This window comes from Pan troglodytes, chromosome 1 (genome assembly GCF_028858775.2).
Source record: "Pan troglodytes isolate AG18354 chromosome 1, NHGRI_mPanTro3-v2.0_pri, whole genome shotgun sequence".
In the NCBI taxonomy this organism is placed as follows: Eukaryota; Metazoa; Chordata; class Mammalia; order Primates; family Hominidae; genus Pan; species Pan troglodytes.
In genome coordinates, this window is record NC_072398.2 from 13371561 (window position 1) to 13388748 (window position 17188).

At 36.9% G+C, this 17188-nt stretch overlaps 1 protein-coding gene across 3 annotated transcripts in view; it reads left to right on the plus strand.

Annotated features, from left to right (window-relative positions):
* LYST (lysosomal trafficking regulator) overlaps window positions 1–17188 on the plus strand; it is a 220832-nt gene that overhangs the window by 88620 nt on the left and 115024 nt on the right. For all 3 annotated transcript variants that reach the window (XM_009441705.5, XM_063809692.1, XM_514288.8), the window contains 6 exons: window positions 1210–1319; window positions 2698–3124; window positions 5981–6125; window positions 7439–7612; window positions 12694–12854; window positions 13714–13904. In XM_009441705.5, coding sequence (XP_009439980.4) covers window positions 1210–1319; window positions 2698–3124; window positions 5981–6125; window positions 7439–7612; window positions 12694–12854; window positions 13714–13904 — 1208 coding nt within the window. The remainder of the gene's footprint in view (window positions 1–1209; window positions 1320–2697; window positions 3125–5980; window positions 6126–7438; window positions 7613–12693; window positions 12855–13713; window positions 13905–17188) is intronic.

The following is a 17188-nucleotide window of genomic DNA, read 5'->3' on the forward strand; positions in this document are numbered from 1 at the left end:
TCCTACTTAAAAACCTTTAATGGATTCATGTTATGTACAGGATAAAGTCCATGCTATTTTATAGTCTCATTGCAAGTAGTCTCTCCAGATGTATGTACTATTTTGCTACTGTGTCATCTCATTGCTTCTACAAAATATGTTGCTTAAATATGGCTTCTATTCTCTAAACTCCAGGTCTTCCAAAACTACCAATCTTTTAAAACTTATCTCAGGTTTTAAATCAAGATTATTTCTTTCAGGTCAAAGTGGAGATAATATTTATTTTCTAGGGTTTTTTGTTTTTGGTGAGGATCAGCTGAAATAAAGCATGTAAAAATACTTTGAACACTATAATTTGCTTTACAAATATTAGTTATTATTTTGCTCTAAAGAATTCTATGAATTTGTGTATCACCATTTATGTTTTATGCTAAACCTATGATGGAATAAAGAAAATGTTCAAACTAAATAGTTTGTGGTATTTAAGTATTTAAATCATCTTTAATATTTCCACTACTTGTCATCTAATTTCGTACTTAAAAAGTGATAGATATAATTTAAACATTTTCAAGATAAGATAGCAGACTATTTTATGATATAGAAGCATTAGCTTAACAAATATTATATTGATTTATGCTTCTTTAAAGAATGCCCTTAGTTTACTTGTAGCTAATTAATCTTCAAGAAAAGTGAGCTCATGCTGGCCAGACATGGTAGCTCACACCTGTAATCCCTGAACTTTGGGAGGCCGAGGCAGGTGGATCACCTGAGGTCAGGAGTTCGAGACCAGCCTGGCCAACATGGTGAAACCCCGTCTCTACTAAAAATACAAAAATTACCTGGGCATGGTGACATGTGCCTGTAGTCCCAGCTCCTCGGGAGGCTGAGGCAGGAGAATTGCTTGAACCTGGGAGGTGGAGGTTGCAGTGAGCCGAGATCATGCCATTGCACTCCAGCCTGGGTGACAGAGCGAGCCTCTGTCTAAAATAATAATAATAATAAAAATAATAAAAAGAAAAGTGTTTTTTGTTGTTTTTGTTGGTTGGTTGGTTGGTTGATTTACATTTAGTTATATTGCTATTTCTTCAGCAAATTTTGTGATTCCTATACTAGATTTTTTATAATCCATTCAAAAAGTGACAATAGTATTTTACCTCTTTTGGTGAAATTGCTCATTTGTTCCTCTAATTGTGTACTAGCTTTAATTTTTTCCCTCTTTCTTTAATTTAGCATGCCAGAGAGTATTGGTGGATCTTTTGGTATCTTTGATGAGTTCAAGAACATGTTCAGAAGAGCTAACCCTTCTTTTGAGAATATTTCTGGAGAAATCTCCTTGTACAGTAAATATGCTATAATTTTTACATTTTTCACTGATAAATTCTTTCACTTACAATTTTTAATAGAATGTATTTTTAATTATTTGGAAATGTTACTAAGCTCTTTCTTTTGATGTGACAGTTGGTATAGGCAATTTCATGTTATTATGTGTGAAATACTCAATTATTTGCATATATTTTAACCATTTCACTTCAATTTGGATTAACCAGACATATCGCTGAGATTATATTTTCTTTACCCACCCCATCCCCAGTTTTTGTGCTTCAGAAAAGCTGAATAATTTTAATTACTAAAGAGAACTTAATTATGAATAGTTATAACCATCTAAGGGATTATCCTTTTCGAAAGGTTATTATCCACTATACTCTTCAATTATTGTCTATGCTTCCCCTTTCCATTGGTGTGGCTTAGTGTCTTTTAAACTATTATCTGCTAGGAAACCCATTTTTATAATGAAACCTTGACTAGAAGCATAAGCAAATAAGACAGAAAACTTTGGAGCTACTTTGTAGTGGGATTGGATGTTCCAGAGAACATCTAAGGCAGGGCGCCATGGCTCACACCTGTAATCCCAGCACTTTGTGAGGCCTAGGTGGGCAGATCACCTGAGGTCAGGTGTTCGAGACCAGCCTGACCAATATGATGAAACCCCGTCTCTACTAAAAATACAAATATTAGCTGGGTGTGGTGGCATGCACCTGTAATCCCAGCTACTCAAGAGGCTGAGGCAGGAGAATTGCTTGAACCCAGGAGGCAAAGGTTGCAGTGAGCTGAGATCATGCCATTGCACTCCAGCCTGGGCAACAAGAGCTAAACTGCATCTCAAAAAAAAAAAAAAAATCTAAACATGAAACAAATTAACCACCAAAGATTACATATTTTAAGAATGAAGGCTGGGCATGGTGACTCACGCCTGTAATCCCAGCACTTTGGGAGGCTGAGGTGGGTGGATCACCTGAGGTCAGGAGTGCAAGACTAGCCTGGCCAACATGATGAAACCTCGTCTCTACTAAAAATACAAAAATTAGCTGGGGGTGGTGGTGGGTGCCTGTAATGCCAGCTACTCCGGAGGCTGAGGCGGGAGAATCACCTGAACCTGGGAGGCAGAGGTTGCAGTGAGCCGAGATCGTGCCACTGCACTCCAGCCTGGGCAACAGAGTGAGACTCTGTCTTAAAAAAAAAAGAATGAAATCTGTTTCATATTTTATCTCAGCTATGAGAAAACGAAAATTTTAAAGATGTGGGAGATAGGAAGGTATTCAAATAGGAATGCTGATATGTGTGGGTATGTTTGTATTTTCATTTATAACCTAAATTTCAAGATTATTATGTACTTTATTACGTGATTAGAAAGTTTCATTTGTTTTTCTTTTTCTCTAGAAAATTCTTCTTCTGGGTATTCTGAAAATTATTGAAAGTGATACTACTATGAGCCCTTCACAGTATCTAACCTTCCCTTTACTGCATGCTCCAAATTTAAGCAACGGTGTTTCATCACAAAAGTATCCTGGGATTTTAAACAGTAAGGCCATGGGTTTATTGAGAAGAGCACGAGTTTCACGGAGCAAGAAAGAGGCTGATAGAGAGAGTTTTCCCCATCGGCTGCTTTCATCTTGGCACATAGCCCCAGTCCACCTGCCGTTGCTGGGGCAAAACTGCTGGCCACACCTATCAGAAGGTTTCAGTGTTTCCCTGTGGTTTAATGTGGAGTGTATCCATGAAGCTGAGAGTACTACAGAAAAAGGAAAGAAGATAAAGAAAAGAAACAAATCATTAATTTTACCAGATAGCAGTTTTGATGGTACAGGTATGATGACAGGATTATCTGATTTGTACACAAAGATTGTTTTCAGACTATAATTTTCCTTGAGCCGTAAAAATGTGGTAGTGTTCTTAACACTCTTAACATGTTCTTCACCTTAAATGCCTTACTTAGTGGTGGTAGGTCCTGACTTATCAAAGCATGAGTTGTCATATAGCCTTGAATCTCCATTACGGAAACTTTAGTTTTTTGTAGGGGTGAAGGGGACACCACATACACAACTTTTTCTGGGGTCATCAGCCCCTAAATTTCCTTATGCGACTTCTCTCCTGGTCCCATTACTGGATTAGGGTGGTTCCTGATGTTATAAAAGGATAAAACCTTACAGCTGCCTTTCTTTCTGTTGTTTCCCAGCCCCTATTAGACAGTCCCCATTTCATTTTCTTTCTCTCTCTTTTTTTTTTTTTTGAGACAGTTTCACTCTTGTTGCCCAGGCTAGAGTGCAATGGTGCGATCTCGGCTCACTGCAACCTTCGCCTCCCGGGTTCAAGCGATTCTCCTGCCTCAGCCTCCCGAGTAGCTGGGATTCAGGCGCCAGCAATCACACCTGGCTAATTTTATATTTTTAGTAGCGATGGTGTTTCACTATGTTGGCCAGGCTGGTCTCGAACTCCTGACCTCAGGTGATCTGCCCACCTCAGCTTCCCAAAGTGCTAGGACTGCAGGTGTGAGCCACCACACCCGGCTAATTTTGTATTTTTAGTAGAGACAGCGGTTTCTCCCTGTTGGTCAGGCTGGTCGCAAACTTCTTTCTCTCTTTTATTTCAAGTTCTCCTACTCATGCCATGTCTTACCTCAGTGGCCCTCCCCTAGTTCCTGTCACAGAATGTTTAAATGCAGCAGCCATTCTCCAACATTAGAATAAATTTCATTCCAGTTCCTTCTTTAACTGAAGAATTGCTATTATACTGCACCTTGTTTCTCATATGACTAGGGCAGAAAAAAACTGTTCATTGAAAAGCAGTTTATGGTGATGGAAAGTGAAGTAGGTAGGATAATTCTTAGGGCCTGCGGAATGAATGAAATGACTGGATGAGACAGATGTTTAGGGTTTTATACGTACATGGAGATGCAGGCCTCAGTAGCTCTTCATTCCACAAATCTTTCTCATCCAGTGGAACCTCTGTTTTAGGACACTATGCCTTACTAGAATTTTCTGTTGTGGATTGAATTTTGCCACCTAAGAACTGATAGCTCTACATGTGATAATATTTATTATGCTATCTAATGTGCATTGAGTGCTTTCTGTGTATGTGTCACTTTGCTCAGCTGTTTCTATATACATTTTTAATCTTAACAAGTTAGTAAGTGCTCATACTATCTGTATTTTTAGAGGAAGTTAAGTAGCATGACCAAGTTATGTAGCTGGTAAGTGATGGAAAGGAATTGAAACCCACCTGTTTTTAATTCCAGAGCCTTAACATTGCTACTATACTATAAGCTATGCAGATTGCTTTCTCATGTTTTAATGGAGGCAATCTCAATGTAAACAGTCTCTTATAAAATGAATAAATATACATAGTGACCTGAGAAAAGTAAATATTGGGAAGTTTTTTCTTAATTTTTATTTTAAGGATATATTAGAAAACATATTTTAGAAAGATGATTTTGTATAAACACTTAAAAATAGTAGACATATATAAAAATTTTTGAAGAGAGATAAAGAATATTTTGCTGCGATATCATACCTTTTACCTCTAAACTAACTGGTGCCTTTGGGCAAATTAACCTCTCAGCGCCTCAATTTTGTCACCCTATATATATTTACCTTATAAGATGGTTGTGAGCATTAAGTTAAATATTTGTAATATTACTACTCTATAATTCCTAGGTGCACACTGGTTTTGTCCTACTCTTTTATTTGTAGAAGTTCATATTTGGTATGGAACATTTTTAAAATTTCACATCAGATGTGAGTTCTCTGTGTATCATATATCTTGGTCAGTAGCCTCAAAATAATCAGTGACCTTAACTCTTCTTTTTTAAAACTATTGTCATCGCTACAGGGAGTATTTTTTTAACATCGGTCATGGTTTTACCTGTTGAAAAATAGCAACTAATATGTATGCAGTCTAATAAGCAGTAGTGTTCTTTAAAAGTCTGAGCCTTTGGACATGTATTTTGGATTTTGATATATCATAACATAGCTTTACATAAAGTCACATGTATTATAATGACAAGTAGATCATCATACATCTTCAGGTAGTGCTGGATTTTCAAAGATGAGGAAGAGGAGTCAAGATGAATAACCAGATAGCCCAAACCTGTAAGCATTTACCCTAGCTTGCCTTAAAGAAACATTAGAGTCTCAGAATCACTTAGCAATTATATTCAAAAACTACTCACCAGGGAATATAAATTATGAGTATATTCAAACACTAGAGTTTTTCCTTAAAATTTGTAATATGAATTTTTTTTTTAAATCATGCCATATTGTGATAATTCTAGAATGATTTTTGGTAGTGTGAGGCATGGACAATGATGTGTGCTCCCTGGACCAGGGTCAGTGAAGTCATAGTTGATAAAAGAAGCTTGGTACACATTGTAATAGGTTGTCACATAGCGGTCTGGTTACGCCCACAATTGTCCTCAGTTATTATACATTTTTTAACATCCAATAATTTTTAAAGTACTGAATTACCATTTTTCATCCCTCGTGCTTTTTTGGAGTTAACATCTATACTCTGAAAATATGGTTGTTTAGAACAGGTCAGGCTCAGACATTCTGGGTAGATAACCTACTACAAATGAACAAATTTGCTTTGTATTCTTCTAAATTCACTTTTCTACTCAATTGTTATGAACCATTTTACTGATCATTCTAACATCTTTTTCTTATAGAGAGCGACAGACCAGAAGGCGCAGAGTACATAAATCCTGGTGAAAGACTCATAGAAGAAGGATGTATTCATATAATTTCACTGGGATCCAAAGCGTTGATGATCCAAGTGTGGGCTGATCCCCACAATGCCACTCTTATCTTTCGGTATTGATTATCCTCAGCCTCCCATGAATAGATAATGTATTTAAATAATTTGTGTAAGAGACATTAATGTGAAATCTACTAATAAAAGTTCATTATAGCAAAACCAAAAGTCTCATTTAAAAATATATACATTCTAACAGCTATTAATACCACTTTTATAATAGTGTATTATTCTATCCAAAAATCCATAAAGTCTAAAATATATTAATTCTCGGCTGGGTGTGGTGGCTCATGCCTGTAATCCCAGCACTTTGGGAGGCCAAGGCAGGCAGATCACCTGAGGTCAGGAGTTTGAGACCAGCCTGGCCAACATAGTGAAACCCAATCTCTACAAAAAATAAAAATAAAAACAAAAAAACGGAAAAATTAGCCAGGCATGATGGTGCATGCCTGCAGTCCCAGCTACTTGGGAGGCTGAAGCAGAAGTATCACTTGAATCTAGGAGGCAGAGGTTGTAGTGATCCCAGATCGTGCCACTGCACTCCAGTCTGGGTGACAGAGTGAGACTCTGTCTCAAAAAATAAATAAATAAATAAAAAATAAATGAGTAAATAAAATACATTAATTCTCTGTTTGATTTTAGATCAAATACTGAAGTCTTATGCTATGGAAATATTCTATCAGATTGTAATGGTCTTAAGATGTTATTAACAGACATAAGTTTTCCATGTGCATTATATATTTAATAGCGATTACCTAATAAGCTTGGGTTCTCCTTGTTATCTTGTCCTTTTATACTATCTCCTTTATTAAGTAGTATAGATACAGGTCTTTTATTTGTATTGAGTATGAATAGTATGATACTATTTGTCTAAAACTCAAATCTAAACAAACCAGTATGTTATTTAGGAATATATACTTTGTAAACATTACAAACATTACTAGGTGCCTTATGTACATTACCTCCTCATTCTTTCAGTAATCCCACAAAGTAGATTAGACCTCCAATACTTAGACATTTATATTAATTTTTCTATGAACCAAATAATACATTGTAATTTCTAAATGGGCAATGACTATATAAATAGTAATAATATATATTTTTTTACAAACTGAATTCTGAACATTATTGCCTAAATTATGACTACCAGCCAATGAGCCTAATCTATTTTAGTTCATGAATTGAGGTAATGATAGAATAACTAAGTAACTTATGGTATAAAACGAAGACCTACTGACTTTTCAAGCACTTTAAAAAAAATAGAACTGATTTTTAATCTTACTTATTTAGAATTATAGTTACTATATATATGTTAAACATTGAGGTCAGAATTTTCATGTTTTCAGCCTATGCCTTTTCTCTTTTTCTGTAGTGTGTGCATGGATTCAAATGATGACATGAAAGCTGTTTTACTAGCACAGGTTGAATCACAGGAGAATATTTTCCTCCCAAGCAAATGGCAACATTTAGTACTCACCTACTTACAGCAGCCCCAAGGGAAAAGGAGGATTCATGGGAAAATCTCCATATGGGTCTCTGGACAGAGGTAGGAAGCATTTTGAGAAAATGCATCTCAATCTCAGTTACAATGTTATGTTCCATTAGTCAATTATAGCTTCTGAAACAGAATACAGAAAATTCTAGGTTTTTACTATAATAAAATTTACTATACTTTATTTTTTGTCGTTTCTTTTTTTATTATTATTATACTTTAAGTTCTAGGGTACATGTGCACAACGTGCAGGTTTGTTACATATGTATACATGTGCCATGTTGGTGTGCTGCACCCATTAACTCGTCATTTACATTAGGTATATCTCCTATGCTATCCCTCCCCCCTCCCCCCACCCCATGACAGGCCCCAGTGTGTGATGTTCCCCTTCCTGTGTCCAAGTGTTCTCATTGTTCAGTTCCCACCTATGAGTGAGAATATGCGGTGTTTGGTTTTTTGTCCTTGCGATCGTTTGCTGAGAGTGATGATTTCCAGCTTCATCTGTGTCCCTACAAAGGACATGAACTCATCCTTTTTTATGGCTGCATAGTATTCCATGGTGTATATGTGCCACATTTTCTTAATCCAGTCTATCACTGATGGACATTTGGGTTGGTTCCAAGTCTTTGCTATTGTGAATAGTGCCGCAATAAACATACATGTGCATGTGTCTTTATAGCAGCATGATTCATAATCCTTTGGGTATATACCCAGTAATGGGATGGCTGGGTCAAATGGTATTTCTAGTTCCAGATCCTTGAAGAATCACCACACTGTCTTCCACAATGGTTGAACTAGTTTACAGACCCACCAACAATGTAAAAGTGTTCCTATTTCTCCACATCCTCTCCAGCACCTTGTTTCCTGACTTTTTAATGATCGCCATTCTAACTGGTGTGAGATGGTATCTCATTGTGGTTTTGATTTGCATTTCTCTGAAAAATTTACTATACTTTAACTTACAAATCTGTCAGAGTTGGACTTTTTTTTCCTATTGGTCATTTTCATGCAAAATAAGCTTCCTGTAGAAGTGACTGTTGAAAATTAATATTTGGGTTTGGGGAGCATGCAGATACCTAGAAATTTAGACATTTATGTATAACTATATATCAAAGAACAGAATCTATAATTTCATCCTGCAAGCCCATATATTATAAAACTGAAGCCATGATAATTATTTAAATTAAGTGGCTAATAAGGCTAATACCTAAATTAAATTAGGCTTTCAAAAGAAATTAGAATGACTAGCCTATGTATAAGGTGATAGATTCAGATAGAGTGCTAGAAATATACCAAGTGATAGATTCAGGGAGAGTACTGTATGATTTTTACCACATAGGAGAATTGTGAGCCAAGTTAATAAGAAACATCTTGTGGAATATCTTAATGTAAAATTTTAGCCTGTAGGAACTATAAGGTATCTTCGATTTGTAAGCATTGGGAAGTATTGTATTGAATGAAGTAGCATGAAAGAAGATAGAGAATTCGAAACTGTAATGTAGCATGGTAGAGGATTAAGCTGGTTGGATGAGTTTAAGTTGAATAATGAGAAATAAAAATGAATGGACATGGTGAGACTACTTAACAGGCTTTGAATGCCAAGCTGAGAAGTCTAGATTTAATCAAAGGGAACATAATATACTGCATACTTATTATGTTGCAGACCTTTTGCTAGGTGCTTTATATACATCATCTAATTCTCTCAAAAATCCCTCAAAGTAGATTAGACCATGGAAATAACATATACCCTTAACACAGATTAACCTATTTTTATTCATTCATTTGTTCATTCATCACATTTATTGAGGAATTACAGTGTTTTGAGCACTTGATATATTAATTAGGCCTAGGGGACAATGGTAAACAAGATAGACACATTCCCTGCCTTCCTGGAGTTCACAGTCTGATGAGGAATCAGACAACAAGCAAACACAATTAAATGAATATTTACAAATGATGACAAATACTGTGAGGCCCATGCTTTAAAACCCTGAGGCAGAAAATATCGAGTTTGACACTTACGATGGGTGGATCAGGGAAGGCCTAAGAACAGGGTATTAAAGCTGAGACCTGAAGGAGGAGATGGAATTTGCCCTGTGCAGGTGGGAGGAGGACAGTTTGAGGTGGAGGACAGGGCATCACTGCAGGAGGCTGCAGCAATTGATTGCTTACAGCTGTCCAGCCTCAATAATAGAGGGAGACAGGGAGCAGGAGCTTGTGGATTGCTTTACAGTCCATGGTGTCTGCCACAAGCAAGAACATGCTTTGGAAGTAAAATTAAGAGTTCAGTTTTGTTGTATTCATTTTAAAAAATGTAAAAATATGTAATTGAAGCCTAATTTCCATGTTCCATGTTCCAAATAAAATACTGTCTGTGACGTTCTCGATCTTCATACCTGCCATGGCAGCTGTAGCCAATCAGCAAATTTGTTTCCGGAACCTATAGTTAAATCAGATGGAGCTGGGGCTGGAGTTGTAAGTAGAGAGCCCCTTTCTCCTAGGCACTCTCCACTCAATTTCTTGAGCTCTCAATATGTGCCAGGCACTGTATTAGGCACTTTATACAGATTACCTGGTTTAATCCTCCCAACAATACTATAAAGTAGGTATATTATTATCCCAATTTTACATATGAGGCAACTGAGACCTAGAGTGACTTGCCCAAACTCATGCCACAAGTAAGGGGTAGAACTGAAAGTTTAACCTAAACTCTGACCCTAGGGAGGGCCCATGCTTTAAAACCCTATGCTTTACTGCCACTGCAGCCTTTTTCTGAATTATGTCAGCTGACAGGTAGAGGAACCATAAACTAACTATTAGACATGTTCAGAATGAGAGATTCGATTTTTATTGTGGACAGTCTGAAATTAGTAAGCATGGTCACTTGATTCACATATCACTCTGTTTTTTTACCCACCAACTTACAGCTACATTCCTTTGAGAGAATTGTTTGCCATTTGGCACAAGTTAATTTCATTGGTTAACAGAGCAAGTGACCAAGGACAAATATTTTATTCTGTTGACTTAAACTTGGTTCTCTAGTATCTTCGTCACCTTATAAGCTATAGAATAATTTCTAGGCCAGGCATGGTGCTTCATGCCTGTAATCCCAGCACTTTGATAGGCCGAGGCAGAAGGATTGCTTGAGCCCGGGAATTCAAGACCAACCTGGGCAACATGGAAAAACCCTGTCTCTACTAAAAATAAAAAAATTAGCTGGGCATGGTGACGCGTAGCTGTAGTCCCAGCTATTCGGGACGCTGAGGCAGGAGGATCACCTGAGCCCAGTAAGTCAAGGCTACAGTGAGCCATGATTGCACCCCTGCACTTCAGCCTGGGTGACAGAGCAAGACCCTGTCTCAATTAAAAAAAAAAAAAAAAAAGAATTTCTAAAAGAATACATTTGAAGAGGCCTTTTAAAATAAGGTAACAGTACTGAAAATGAGTTAATACTTTCTATTAGTTGTTATTAACAGCTTACAAATATGGCAGAAATATATGGCACATAGTAGATACTTAATATTTGTTTAATTCATTTTGCATTCATCCTGCAATAGGTTTTCTTTCACCCTTAAAAACACTATTTTATTTTTATTTCATTGTTATATTTTTATTTTACTTTAGTTCTGGGATACATGTGCAGAACGTGCAGGTTTGTTACATAGGTATACATGTGCCATGGTGGTTAGGTTTTAAGCCCCACGTGCGTTAGGTATTTGCCCTGATACTCTTCCTCCCCTTGCCCCGACAGGCCCCGGTGTGTGATGTTCCCCTCCCTGTGTCCGTATGTTCTCATTGAAAAACTATTTTTTAAAATAAAAAATTTAAAACTATTTTAAGTCATAATGCCACTAGATGGCAATAGAGTTTCAGTCACAGCCATTTATTTGGTCAAGGAGAAGTATGTCATTGAATGTATCCCACATCTTTCCTTTATTAAAAAAACCATTAAAATAGTTAAGTTTATATGTTATATGTGAAACAGAGAGCCTTAGGCAAAACTTTTAAAATAAATATACACAAAGTTGAATTTCTCATTAAGAGCTACCCATGTTAGCTTATCCTGTCTTCATCTTACAAATTTTATTTAGACTTTGCCTTCATAGATTACTCTCATTATCTTAAAATGGAGTTTAAAACATTCCTAAATTAGGGGTAGAGCTCTGTGGTTTCACTAGTTGATGAAGTCCTCCCTGCTTTGTGTGTCTTTCTGTGAGAAAGCCTTATTTTGCCTTTTCCAGTACTGTCTTTTGTAAGCATTCCTTCACCGTTATCCATGAAGCAAAAGAGACTAATCAAAAGCTGCATAATCACTTAGCATTAAGAAAACAGAAAATGCAGAAAGCATTGGCATTTCAATGGCTAGACAGAAATTTTGAAGAAGTTATGTTTTTACTGATTAGTTTTCAAAGACCTCATACATGACATAACATTTTTGGAATGTCATGGATTCCAGTTTTTGGAATTGTTTGTCAAGATGGGAGACTTCTTGGCAAAATTAAGGGGAGGTGGTTGGTTTGTATCTGTAAACCAGGAAGGTGCGTATACAGAAGTCAAATGGCAAAGAAAACTTGCAGCAAATGTCTAGTCACATTTCCCATGGCCTGCCGTGGGATCATCAGGTATCTCTCTTTGGCTCCCCTCTTTCTGCAGCACCTTTGACCAAAGGACAAACAATTAGCCCTCCTCTCTTGCCCCAGTGCCAGCTGATAATGACCCAAGAAAATTGTTCAAGAATTCCCCATTGTAGGCCGGGCACGGTGGCTCACACCTGTAATCCCAGCACTTTGGGAGGCCAAGGCAGGTGGATCACGAGGTCAGGAGATCGAGACCATCCTGGCTAACACAGTGAAACCCCGTCTTTACTAAAAAAAAATACAAAAAATTAACCAGGCCTGGTGGCGGGCACCTGTAATCCCAGCTACTCGGGAGGCTGAGGCAGGAGAATGGTGTGAACCCAGGAGGCGGAGCTTGCAGTGAGCTGAGATCGTGCCAACCTGGGCAACAGAGCGAGACTCCGTCTCCAAAAAAAAAAAAAAAAAAAAAGAATTCCCCATTGTTAAATATTCATACTTTAAAAATACTTAGTACTAGTACTTCCTAAAGTCATTGCTTTAACTTTGTTTTTAATGTAGGAAGCCTGATGTTACTTTGGATTTTATGCTTCCAAGAAAAACAAGTTTGTCATCTGATAGCAATAAAACATTTTGCATGATTGGCCATTGTTTATCATCCCAAGAAGAGTTTTTGCAGTTGGCTGGAAAATGGGACCTGGGAAATTTGCTTCTCTTCAACGGTGAGTGAGCTATGATTGCATCACTGCACTTCAGCCTGGGCGACAGAGTGAGATTTTTTCCTTTGAAACATTTCCAGTTTTTTTTCTCAGTTAACAAATATTAAACTAAGTAAATTAACCTGGCTAAAATATCCATCTGTGTTCCTTGTGTTTAATAAGTACTGTATTTCCAAGATTCTAAGATATACTTTTAAAATATTTTACCATTTTTGTAATCTAGTTGTGTCTTACAATTGATATATACATTTAATATAAAAATGTATTTCTTCCATCCTCAAAAAAGAGAAGCTCATATTAAATTAGCGTTTTTTTATACTGGATAATGTAGCATCATGACTAGTAAACTTATCTTGGTTGTCTCCTTTATAATTTTATTATATCTTATACAAATATCAAATTTTAGGGAAAATATATGATTTTTTAAAAATATGTCCTTAAACCTCACACATAATAGCATTCAGACAGTGTTTATTGACTAAATAGGAAGGAATAAAGATATTGATTCAAATTTTAGTTAGAAATGGAGTTTACCAAGATATAGCTTCCATTATTTAAAAAATACAACAAAGTGAAATAAAACAGAAAACCTGTTTTCTGGCTAAGGAGCACATGGAAATGTTATGATTTAATTAAAAGCTTCACAATTAACTTTATATATATTAATTCATCTTCCATCATAGTTGACATAGGTTATTTTCTCATTACACCAATTTGAAAATTGAGGCTTTATCAATTTTATAAAATATAGTGAACAACTGAAAGAATCTGGCTACAAAAAATAATTCTTGGTTTCTTGCTTTTTATGAAAAATTCTGGTTAGGGTGTTTTAAATAACTAACTTTATTTTTCTGCTATTCAGGAGCTAAGGTTGGTTCACAAGAGGCCTTTTATCTGTATGCTTGTGGACCCAACCATACATCTGTAATGCCATGTAAGTATGGCAAGCCAGTGAATGACTACTCCAAATATATTAATAAAGAAATTTTGCGATGTGAACAAATCAGAGAACTTTTTATGACCAAGAAAGATGTGGATATTGGTCTCTTAATTGTAAGTTTTAATTTTATAAATTTTAATTTTATAGTAAATGTATTTAGGTATATTTATTGTAATGTATAGTTATGAATTAAATTTCTAATGATTTTAATGTGGTTCCTTATCATTTTCTTTTCTTAGAATTATGTTTTTTCTGAAAAAAATTGAAACACTTTGATCTCCTTTCAAAATTTGTTTCAGGCTTTATATTTATATCTCCTTTTCCTTGAAATTATATTTCTATAAAAAGTTTATCAGTTTAGTTTATTTTATACCTACTAATTATTCAGGAAAAATGTTTATGATACAGTGAAAATAACACTTGTTAGTTTGACATACTCCTAAAAAATGTTGCTTATTATATTTTCTTTCCATACTTATAAATAAATAATATCCATTTATAATGTTAGTTTTAGTTACATATATTCAGGTCTTAGAAAACCTACTCTTTTTTATTTATTTATTTATTTTTTTAAGAGACAGGATTTCACTCTGTCACCCAGGCTTGGGTGCAGTGGTGTGATCATGGCTCACCACAGCCTTGAACTCCTGGGCTCAAATGATCCTCCCACCTCAGCCTCCCAAGTGGCCAGGTCTGTGGTCATGCATCACCACACCGGGCTAATTTTAAATTTTTGTAGAGATGGAATCTTGCTTTGTTGCCCAGACTAGTCTCAAACTCCTGGCCTCAAGCGATCTTCCCATCTCAGCCTCCCAAATGGTGAGATTACAGGCATGAGCCACCATGCCTGGCCTAAAAAACTTATTATTTAATATCAGTAAAATTAGGAATTTTGCTTTCAAAGTATTGCTAATTCTGCTTATATGGGACTCTATTGATTTTTATATATTATTCCAATATTTTGTTCTACCAGTATATAATTTAGGAGCTAGTGGTGAGGATTTTTCGTTATAGCAACTAGAAAACTGAGCCTTCATAGTCTTAGAAAATCTACTAAAATCTAGTAGATCTGGCCATGAAACTGGGTTCCTCTTTCTCTTGCTTCTTATGAGAAGTACAGATATTTCTTACTTGAAGGAGACTACTGTTTTGGAATGTATTTTGTTGTTGTTGTTGTTGTTGTTGTTGAGTTGCGGGGAGAGTAGATTTGGTTGTCAATAATTATTGGGTAGTAAGGGCCAGTGATGCTAGATGTTCTACAGTACATGAACACTATTATACAACAAAGAATGATCCTATCCTAAATGTCCCACCATTAAGAAAACATCCTTTAGGGAAATGGTTCCTCAAACCTGAGTGTGCACCAGAATCATCCAGAGGGCTTGTTAAAATATAGATTGCTGGGCCAGAGCTTCTGATTCAGTAGGTCTGAAGTGTGACCCTGGAATTTACATTTTTAAGAAGTTCCTAGGTGATGCTGATGCTGGTTGAGGATCACACTTTGAGAACCTCTGCCTTAGGGAGACTAAGGAGCTCACACAGATGTTTGTTCAAGTAATAACTAACTCAATAGTTTTTGGTTAATCCATTTGTTTTCATAGAAAAATTTCCCTAATCCTTTCATTTTTCCTGAACGGTATATAGGTCATATAAGTTACAAAACTCAACATAAATTACCATGAATGAAAATTCTGAGGGTTTTATGTGAAAACTATTTTTAGAGAGCAAATTGTTTAAGCCCGATTTAGTAATTTGGGAGTTATAAGCTTGTGAAACAATGGTTAGGGAGAAGTGGTACCCTCGGCCAGGCACGGTGGCTCATGCCTGTAATCCCAGCACTTTGGGAGGCCAAGGCGAGTGGGTCACCTGAGGTCAGGAGTTTGAGACCAGCCTGGCCAACATGGTGAAACCCTGTCTCTACTAAAAATACAAAAACTAGCCGGGCATGGTGGCAGATGCCTGTGATCCCAGCTACTCAGGAGGCTGAGGCAGGAGAATCGCTTGAACCTAGGAGGCGGAGATTGCAGAGAGCCGAGAATGCACCATTGCACTCCAGCCTGGGCAACAAGAGTCAAATTCTGTCTCAAAAAAAAAAGAAAAAAGACAAGAAATGGTACCCTCATGTCAGGGTGCAGCGTCAGATTTCTGATTGAAACTACTGCAGGTTTGAAACTTTGCTTTTCCAGCATAATCATACACAACAGACAGTATAATTGGTTTAGCTGGTGCACAGATATGCTGGGTGGTATGTCTGATTGCTGTGGGTCATAAATAAAGCACAGGCCAGGCACGGTGACTCATGCTTGTAATCCCAGCACTTTGGGAGGCTGAGGCGGGCAGATCACGAGGTCAGAAGTTCAAGACCAGCCAGTTCGAGACCAGCCTAGCCAACATGGTGAAACCCTGTCTCTACTAAAAATATAAAATTAGCTGGGCGTGGTGGCATGCACCTGTAATCCCAGCTACTCAGGAGGCCGAAGCAGGAGAATTGCTTGAACCCAGGAGGCAGAGGTTGCAGTGAGCTGAGATAGCGCCACTGTACTCCAGCCTGGGCAACAGAGGAAGACTCCATCTCGGAAATAAATAAGTAAATAAATAATAAGAATAATCAAAGCACAAGGGCCCCATCCAGTTCTGAGAGAAGACACTGAATCTATATGATTTCCCTAAGCCTGGGTTTGGCATCTACTACCATTAAAACCACCTTAAAGTACATTATGGGCCAGACACCAAGATTCATGCCTATAATCCCAGCACTCTGGGAGGCACAGGCAGGAGGATCACTTTAGGTCAAGGGTTTGAGACTAGCCTGGGCAACATAACAAGACCATGTCTCTACAAAAAAAAAAAAATATATATATATATGTATATATATTTAACTGGGTTAACTGGGTGTGGTGGCAGGTGCCTGTAGTCCTAGCTGCTTGGGAGGCTGAGGTGGGAGGATCCCTTGAGCCTAGGAGTTCAAGGCTACAGTGAGCTATGGTCATGCCACTGCACTCCAGCCTGGGTGCCAGAGCAAGACGCTGTCTCTAAGAAAAACATACATTCTGTATTTAAAATTAACTTTAATTTTTAAAATAGTTTAGAGAATCTTGACAGGGAGCCACACACTGATGGAAACTATCCTTTGCCTGGGAGAAATATTTGAAGTTCTATTTTATTTTAGTTAGGTGTGCTGACTGTTGACAATCTGGAATTTTATTCCAGTAGAAAGATCTAGTTTAGAGTTGCTTTTAAATGAAGAGTCAGCCAATGAGCAAATGCAAAGCAAAAATTTCAAATAAATTGACCTGACCCAGAGTTCCCAATATTTTTAAGTGCTTAGAATCGTGCCTGGTATGTAATAAGTGTGGTTTAAGACTTAGTTGATATTAGTAGTAATAGTATAACTTAA